We start from the raw sequence: 8,609 nt of genomic DNA on the forward strand, positions 1-8,609 counted from the left end.
GCCCTTCTTTCTTGCTGTTCTCTCTCTTCATTCCCTATGCTGTCCTTTCTTCTCTCTCTCTCTCTCTCTCTCTCTCTCTCTCTCTCTCTCTCTCTCTCTCTCTGTCTCTCTCTCTCTCTCTCTCTCTCTCTTTCTCTCTCTCTCTCTGTCCTCTCTGTCCAGGATTTTTCCTGAGTCCTTACGCTGGCTGCTAGCCACCCAACACTACCGGAGGTCCAAAGCCATGATGCTACACATCGCCAGGAAGAACCAGGTTGACATGACGACGGAGCCCAGTGGGGTCCTCACAGGTGAGGGGGAGACTGGACGAATTCCAATTAGGCCACCAGGGAACGTTCTAGAGCTCCTCGAACGCTCCAAAGACCACAATCTCAAACGTGGTCTCGGTCATTGCCCAGTTTACCAGAACTCGTTCGTAAGGTCGTAAAACCCATTAGCAAGTTATGCTTTCAGATCATGGTTCATGTTGCTGCAGGTCTATGGCTCAGTGTGATGAAATATGAATGCAATGGTATCACACACACACCGCACGTTTTTTTATTTTTATGTGCTGCTGCAAATCTCAAGTTTCATCTAATGAAATATTTCTCCGAGCCAAGCACAGAGAGATTGGAAGACATTTAATAAGTTGGTTGGAGCTGTGGGATTGATTTAGATGGATGGCATCCAACCTCTCAAGAACCTGGCAGTGTCACCCAGTCTAGCTTCCCTCACAAGCCCATCCAAGCCTGTGTCTGCCACTGCCTGCTCCTTTGGTCTTGCCCCCGTGGACTGTTTGTGTGTCCTGTGGTACATTGAAGGAGAAAAGGACTCATGTTGTGTGTGCGTGTGCGCGTGTGTGTGTTCACCAGAGCTTGAGCAGGAGCTGCACAACAAGCCCCAGAGGACCTGCGTTGTCAAGGTGATGAGCACCAGGAACCTGTGGAAGAACATCGTGGTGCTGTGCGTCAACTCGTGAGTGTTTTATGGGGAGCGCGCGCCCCTCGTTGTCGTGTGACGGTGCCCACTCTGAGGCGACGGTTCTTTTTCGGGCTCCCTCGGTTTATCGAAGCCTCCACCCCCCCCCCCCTCCTCCCCCCCTCTCCCCCTCCCTCCACCACCCCCATGAGGTTGTAGATGTCAGCTTAGCTCCCGCTAGCTCACGCTAGCGCGCGCGTGTGTGTGCCCGCAGCTTGTCGGGATACGGCATCCACCACTGCTTCGCCCGCAGCATGATGGACCCCGAGACCCAGCAGACGGCCATGCTCCACGTCGACTACTACACCATGGCGAGCATCGCCGTGGCGACCTGCCTGGCGGTGTGCCCCGCCGTGGGGGTCATGGGCCGCCGCGGCGGGCTTCTCACCTTCATGATCGTCACCGCCCTGGCGTCCCTCCTGCAGCTGGGCTTGCTCAACTGTAAGTGCCCCCCGACGCGTTCGCCCGGGGGGCCCCGCGCACACGCACGCGACTCCATGTTTGGACGCCGTCGTGCATTTGGTGTGGTTTTGAAACGGAAGGAAGGAAGGAAGGGAGAGAGATGGAGGGAGGTTGAGAGGGGAAGAGGCGAAGAAGGGGAGAGAAAGAAGTAGGGTGGGAGAGATAGAGAGAGAAAGGGATCGATAAACGTATTATTTACAGAGCACTATTAAAAACAACTGTCGTTGACCAATGGGCTGTAGGGAAACATGGGATGATGCCAGGCGTCTAGATAAGCCTAGATCTAGTCCGAGACTTTCATAGTATCTAATCAGTCTCCCATCTTCTAACTGCCCCTAACTGCATAGTTAGATCTCATTCTAGGCCTCATTACAGAAGTCTTTGTTTGGATGTTCCCTCCTGTATTCTCTTGACCTACATCATTCATCCATTCATTATCCCAGATTTGTCTTTGAGACAAAGGGACCCGGGGTTAAATCAGTTCTGCTGATGGCTATTCTAATGTCCATTTTCCCATAATCCCTGACCGTGATCTAATGCCAAGTTCTGTTTCTCCGCCTCGACAGTGATCGGAAAGTACAGCCTTCGCCATGACACAGGTAAGACATCTCGTTCTGCCTCTGGAATTGTTGGTTCGTTGCTGACCGTGGGACGATTTTGCTGATCTTTTTTTCCGGAACTCTCCACAGTTCTTAGGGACACTCTGAACAGGAAGTTCTCGGTGGCGTTCTCCATCATCGGCATGTTCTCCTCGCACGCCGTCAGCACCCTCAGCATCTTCTTCTGTGCTGAGATCACGCCCACTGTCATCCGGTGAGGCTAGTTAACCACACACACACACACACATACACACACACACAGAAACTGCACATATTAGTTATATATGAAGTGAGAGCTCTCTGATCAGTCTGTTTGTGTTCTACTCTGGTTCTAGAGTGAGTTATTGGCGCCATCTTGTGTGCTTATCTGGGATGACACTTTTAATTTGACGCGTCATAACGCCTGGCTAGAATTGAGATGGGTCCTCTCTCGGTTGGGTTGAAAACATGGCTGTTTCCGTGTTGTGTGCATGCTCACGTTCCCGTGCGCGTTTTCAGGGGCGGCGGGCTCGGCCTGGTGTTTGCCAGCGCCGGCTTCGGCATGCTGACCGCCCCCATCATGGAGCTGCACAACCAGAAGGGCTACTTCCTGCACCACGTGATCTTCGCCTGCTGCACCCTGCTGTGCATCATCTGCCTGCTGCTGCTGCCTGAGACGCGCGGGCAGCCTCTGCCGGAGAGCCTGGCCGACGGGGAGAGCTTCACCCGCCAGCCCCTCATCCGGCCCGGGGAGCAGCACCTGCTCCTCACCAAGACGGACAGGGACTACTCGCGGGTCCACGACACGCCACTGCATCTCTCCGCCACCGGGGGCGCCACGGCGGCGGTGGCGACCGCTCTGGCGGCGGTGCCCGCCTCGTACGCCTACGCCACGGGGGCCGAGGTGATCGTCAACGGGATGAAAGGGTCATAGCAGCGGGTCCGGGAAAGGTGACTTCGGGCGAAGCGGGATGGAGGTGGGGGGGGGGGAGTAGAAGACGAGACTGTTGTAGTTCCGTGGCGCACGTGGAGGTTTGTGGTCAGTGGAGTAGCAACGAGGGTTTGAGGTCTTTGAGGACCTGGACGAGAATTGTGCACTCGCAACAGATGGCGTTTGTCTGTGTTGGTGCATGTTGTTGGAATGAACTGAAAGTGTTCCCTGGTGTCGTGTTCCAGAGTAAGGATCGGTTTCACTCAGAAAGATCTACAGGTATCGAAAAACAAAGTTACTGAGTAGACAAGTTATGGCATTAGCCAGTCTGTTTTGGTCGTTTCTGAGGTGGAGTTTGTGCTGGGGGGTTTTCGCCACTGGCTTTATGTGAGAGAGGGTTAAGTTGGACTCTAAGATTTTCTATGAGTGGTTTTGCACTACGTTAATTCAAAGACACAATCAAGAATTTGTCAGCCAACTATTTTGACATGGAGGCTCCGCCCCCCTAAAAAAGTCCAAAGTGACACTTTATTTCTTTGTAGTGAGGTCAGTATAAAGACTTTAAAACTGTGAGAATTTGCCCCGTTACTGGGGTGCATGATGGCTGTCAATGTGAATTGCAGCCGGAAACCCTATACAGACAGTATGGTTATGGAATCCATGGCTATTACTGAGAAGAGCTGAGAGTTGAGAAGACAAAATATTGCCACTTATGTCTCATGAAACAATTCAGCCATGACTTTTCCCATGATGGTTTCCCATGATGTACAATGTCACTTTTCAAATATCAGTATTTATTTCGTTATGTTGCCAAGGGCATTCTGTTGCTTGAAATACCTCTTTAATTTAGGTAACTAACATTCACTCTCTGAATTTTTCCCTTACACACTTTGTTGTTCTGTGTACCGTGGTAATGATATTGGTAGCTATCCTGTTTAGGACCCGTCTCGCAAGCCCTATCGAATATAGACTGGCCATGCCAGAAAGCACAATATTTATACGTTTTGAAATAGCATTTTAGGGCTAGATTATGATTAGACTAGATATTTGTCTCAGAGGGCATTTTTTAAGACACCTCAACTCCTGAATTGAATACAAATGTAAGGCATTTATTGCCACTCATTGATAATGTATGGACTATCAATATATACTTTCTATGTACTGTGAACATGAAACTAGAAAACCAAGTTTGACCCAGGACATGCTTGATAAATGGTAAATATTTTGACATGGACACCTTGTAAGGCTTGTAAATGTTTTAAATGATGAATTGTGTGAGATCAAAAATACCATGAGTGACTGTCAACCACTAATCTTATTTTCCAAGTGTTATTTTTTTAATATGATGCATTTTGTACATAAGCCATACGTGTTTTGATAAAACACCACTCTATTTATTGAGTATGTCAATAAATGAACACTAGATGTGATCGTGCCTCTCTGTGGATGTGTGTAGATTAGTCTTGATGAATAGCAAACAGCAGACTTTGTGTAGACGTTTTGTGAAAGACCAGAGAACATGTCACCACCAATTGTTTTTCCTTTCCACTTTACTGCAACATCTCTATATCAACACAGAACAAAACAAAACATCCAAAAGTGCTAAAATTTGTCAGGGTGATCTTCAAGCTCCTTCTTGATCCTGTTCTCCACTAAGATAGACAGGTTGCTGTTTGTCGTTGGTAGATTGTAGCTCACAAACACTTGCTTCTTGGTCTTCTTTGCTGCAGTAGACAAGGGATGAATCGGTCAAATAGGTAAGACTGTCAAATGAGACAACAGGGAACTATTTAGTTAACGATACTGATTATGCTCTCAGCTCTGTGTATGAGCGTTAGGGCAAGGCGGTTTTAATGGACCACGTACCTAATCTTAGTGCCAGTGAATTGGGGGTCATGTCTGAAGCGTCACCCAGGACTAGTGACGACAGAGGCATCGAATCCTGAAATTACATTAAGATGTATTCGTGACAGGATTAACTTCTTCAGCAGAGAACCTGGTATAAAAAATTATTCTGAATCATTTCGGCAAACTAATGGTTAATCATTGTCTACAAAGACCGCCAAACAGGTACCTATGGATCCCCTTACAGGATATGATGGTGCAAATATTATGAGGTGGGAGGAAAGATTTGAAAAAAATGTTTTACTCCCAACTCCGTAGGAATCAGCCAGCACTCATCGAATGAATTGCTCAAAGCAGAATCAATATAGAACACATGGTTGCCAAACAAAATAACGACTTACATATTTGCTGTTTATTGACACAGCCAAGTTGGACAGGACTGGACTCGAACCAACCCACAGGAAGAATCCCCCGTTCAGTTTCATGACATGAAAGTGCACTGCTTGTTCTGAAATCTTCTCGGAGAAATTGTGCACTGTAATAGCATCACCACAAGCTCCGTTTTCTGCACTACTCATTATGTTTAAATATATGTATCGCAAGTTGAGCTAAATTATTGTGAAACTACTCCTTCCAACCATATCAAGGCATGTGCGTTGCTACACAATACATCTCTTCTGTTAATTCCTGGTTCCTGAAACCGGAAGGGAAAAGCAATCGATGCAGGATCTAGTTGCCAAGCACTAGGCATTCATAGTCGATGGCAGATAACCAACAATCAAACCCCAAAAATACAGAGGGTGTACATTCTTTTATTTTATAACAGCGACAATGCTAAATAGGACATGTACCTCAATAATATTTGAGAAAATAAAATAAATGTGTTGAAATGTAAATCAAAAAGCCTTTATTATTTCTGACAAGGTGATTATTGGAACAAGCTCCAAATGATGCTCTCCGTTTTCCACTCCGCACGAAGCAGTCATTCATTAAGAAACTCCTCCACCAGCTTGTTAAATTCGGCAGCATATCTTAGGTGCAAATTATGTTTCCCCTCCGGCATCAAGTGTAACCTGGAAAGAACATAAACAACTGTTTTAAATGTCAGCCCTCACAGAAGTTGTGTAAATGGGACTATATGGTTGCATGGCTGGTTAGAGATGGCATTCCCACCGCGAGCCCTTGATGTGTTGGAGGAGGTAGTGTGGATGGAAGCTAGGGACCATGGGATCCTTCTCCCCATGGATGATGAGGGTTGGGCAGCTAACTTTGGGCAGCAGGTCCATACAAATAGTCCCTGAACACAGAGCAGAACAATCACATCTGTTTTCCAAGTGTTCCAATGCAACCGATACCAGTATGGATATGTATGTTAGGGTAACATCTAAATTAAAGCTCAAAAGGGTACGCTTTCGTACCTTCTGGTCTCTGGGCAAACTGACCAATCCCATCCACCCAGGCCTCCCAGGTCGCCTTAAAGAGCTTCGCCCCATACATCTCCTCCATGGGCTTCCTCATTCTCTCACTCCACCGGGAAATGTCACGGATTGCTGGGGATACAAACACACACACACCTCCAAAATAAATCACTTTGTAGAGGAAAGATAGGGATAATGGCCTTATTCATAGCCATTGCCCTGCTAGTCCTCTCACCACTGTAGATGCTCACGTCCCGCTCGGACACAAATGCGTTGGATCCCCACACCACCAGCTTACTGACCAACGAGGGGTTCTGAGCGGCCGCTATCAGGGCAGTGATCCCTCCATCGCTCCAGCCCAGCAGAGAGAACCTGGGGAACTTCAGCCCCTGTCCGAGAGAATGCATGCTCATTCACATCACATGCAAGGGAGAGCGACGCTGGATTTCCTACGAACGGCTTGAAACGAATAGTTTTGAACTCTGACCTGCATCAAGTCCACGGCATCCTTAGCGTCTCTCTCGAAGAAGTCGAGAGGAAAGTCTCGCTGAGGGGGACGGGAGTTTCCGTAACCACGGGGGTCCCAGCCAACCACTGTGAAACGTTCCTTATCTAGCGACTTGAACTGGGGCCCGAAATCGGTCTGCGCACTCCCTGTGACAAGGTCAACATACTGTCATATAGCACAGCAGAACACATAGGCAGTAGAGCTTCACAGTTAATGGCAGCGTGAATGTCGTCTCGATATCTTGTCTTTCGTTAGTTACCCAAAGCTCCAGGGAGAAGGAGGACTGCATGCCCTCCTCTACCAGTCTGCTGGTAGAAGAGATCCACACCATTCACGCGCTGCTTGCCTGACTTCACAGACGTGCTGAAAAAAATGGACCATTAATTACATGTACAATCAATGGCAGTTCATACTGATTGGAAGACAGACGCAGAATAGTGAATATATACAAATAACAAAAGTTTGATGTGCAGGTCTGTCAAAGAACGCACGCCATCTCCTGTAACTAAATGGAAGTGCACTTAAACAGGTATGGAGTCAAATCAGAAACATACGCGGTTTAGGTGAAGTCCCACGTTCTCTACATCCAGACAGTTGCTATCTCAAGTGTGGCAGTTCATAATTTGACTATAGTTGCAAACTGATTGAGTAATTACCTGTATAGCAGGATCCCCTTCATAGATTTACTGATTACAAATGTGTGTGCTCCTCTCCAAAACAGCGCCATTAGTTTACTAAGTTCAAGCAGTTCAGTCGAAATAATATTCTAATGCGAAATTCTTACCATTTTTTATGAAAATTAGCAAAATGCTTGACACGCAGGCACGTACAGTTTGTTATGGTGAATGAATAGCCCTCTAGCATTGAGTTGCCAGGTTGTTTAACCATCCCTCTTTCGAGGTATCATAACTACACGTTACCTTGATTAGGTGGCTGTTGATTGATTGTAAGGTAGATTTTTTTCGGTCGGTCAATTTGTAATCTTATTATTGAATGAATGCCCAGTCACGGAACGTCTCTCACCTTTAGACTGTAAAGAAAACCACCATTATAGCTGTATGCAAACATTACATTATAGGCCTATACAAAGGTGTACAATAGTCACATGGTGTAGGCTAATGATGTCGATTAGATTATATTTCATTGTGTCCACCCAAAAAAAAATACGAATGCACAATCATTTACAAATGTAGTATCAATAGATGTCAACAAATGTTTTACAGTGTCTATAAATACCTAGTGTATAGTACAGGTTACTCAGTTGACTATGACTGATCTACGACCAGATTGTCTGTTTCTTTTGAAACAGCTCTTTTTGTAAACGCCTCTGCACTCTTTGTGCCAAGGTCTTGGTGTTGTGCCGCTAGTAAACCACATACAGGAACCATGTAGCAAAGACAATACACGAAACTTGGCTAAAAATACCTTACTGTAGGTTACTGGGGGTGTGTGAATGTTTTGTGATGTATGATTTACTGTAAATAAAATTATGATAAATGCCAATGAAATGAAGTCCAATAAGGACAATAACAACAACTAAAGGTTGAGACACAAACTACATACAGTATAAGCAACACTTTATTTCGAAAAAAAAAGGATTTGAATCAGTATACAGGCCTATTGTATAAGAACACGTGACAAGTAGTGGTATACCACAAATATAGTTCCTCTGAATTTTCTCTGTTCTAATTCTTGATCGATTTATAGTCAGTAGGCCTGTGTGGAGGGACAGCTAGAGTAACATACTGATGAGATCATCCCTCATTCATCCTGGCCTGTCAGAAAGGAATTGCCATTCTACCATCTTTGTCTGGATGGAATGTGTCTCCCATCCCATGACCCTTGCCTGGTCTAAATATATTCCTGGGAGAGTGTGACAGTGTTAAGGTCACATTACGTCATGACCAGCA

General features: G+C 46.3%; 3 protein-coding genes across 3 annotated transcripts in view; 1 reads left to right on the forward strand and 2 right to left on the reverse strand.

The window, feature by feature from the left end:
- The window catches only part of LOC134012686 (solute carrier family 22 member 23), a 3,343-nt gene extending 411 nt beyond the window's left edge, over positions 1–2,932 (forward strand). The window contains exons 2-7 of the mRNA XM_062452226.1: positions 154–290; positions 852–954; positions 1,172–1,398; positions 1,986–2,018; positions 2,109–2,232; positions 2,517–2,932. Coding sequence (XP_062308210.1) covers positions 154–290; positions 852–954; positions 1,172–1,398; positions 1,986–2,018; positions 2,109–2,232; positions 2,517–2,931 — 1,039 coding nt within the window. The 3' untranslated portion in view covers position 2,932. The remainder of the gene's footprint in view (positions 1–153; positions 291–851; positions 955–1,171; positions 1,399–1,985; positions 2,019–2,108; positions 2,233–2,516) is intronic.
- A 1,528-nt stretch (positions 2,933–4,460) lies between these two features.
- Positions 4,461–5,482, reverse strand: psmg4 (proteasome (prosome, macropain) assembly chaperone 4). The gene is made up of 3 exons (XM_062452738.1): positions 5,175–5,482; positions 4,795–4,870; positions 4,461–4,652 (listed from the first exon to the last, which is right to left on the reverse strand). Exons 1-3 carry the CDS (start codon positions 5,349–5,351, stop codon positions 4,531–4,533), a joined length of 375 nt encoding a protein of 124 aa, XP_062308722.1. The 5' UTR covers positions 5,352–5,482; the 3' UTR covers positions 4,461–4,530.
- Positions 5,483–5,657: 175 nt separating this feature from the next.
- Positions 5,658–7,594, reverse strand: bphl (biphenyl hydrolase like). Its single transcript, XM_062452736.1, has 7 exons — positions 7,356–7,594; positions 6,959–7,062; positions 6,679–6,845; positions 6,427–6,580; positions 6,192–6,323; positions 5,947–6,070; positions 5,658–5,846 (listed from the first exon to the last, which is right to left on the reverse strand). The coding sequence occupies exons 1-7, from the start codon at positions 7,424–7,426 to the stop codon at positions 5,756–5,758; spliced, it is 843 nt and encodes a 280-aa protein (XP_062308720.1). The 5' UTR covers positions 7,427–7,594; the 3' UTR covers positions 5,658–5,755.
- Positions 7,595–8,609: the final 1,015 nt, after the last annotated feature.

Source organism: Osmerus eperlanus, chromosome 26 (assembly GCF_963692335.1).
Source record: "Osmerus eperlanus chromosome 26, fOsmEpe2.1, whole genome shotgun sequence".
Classification (NCBI taxonomy): Eukaryota; Metazoa; Chordata; class Actinopteri; order Osmeriformes; family Osmeridae; genus Osmerus; species Osmerus eperlanus.

Excerpts from the sequence above, each read along its gene's own strand:
- bphl (XM_062452736.1), bottom strand. The coding sequence starts at position 7,426 with ATGGCGCTGTTTTGGAGAGGAGCACACACATTTGTAATCAGTAAATCT. Across the intron at positions 7,063-7,355 it reads AAGGGGATCCTGCTATACAG|CACGTCTGTGAAGTCAGGCA; the intron begins GTAATTACTCAA and ends CATTTTTTTCAG. Across the intron at positions 6,324-6,426 it reads GGACGTGAGCATCTACAGTG|CAATCCGTGACATTTCCCGG; the intron begins GTGAGAGGACTA and ends TTGTATCCCCAG.
- psmg4 (XM_062452738.1), bottom strand. The coding sequence starts at position 5,351 with ATGAGTAGTGCAGAAAACGGAGCTTGTGGTGATGCTATTACAGTGCAC. Across the intron at positions 4,871-5,174 it reads TGTCAATAAACAGCAAATAT|GATTCGATGCCTCTGTCGTC; the intron begins GTAAGTCGTTAT and ends ATGTAATTTCAG. Across the intron at positions 4,653-4,794 it reads TTCACTGGCACTAAGATTAG|CAAAGAAGACCAAGAAGCAA; the intron begins GTACGTGGTCCA and ends TGTCTACTGCAG.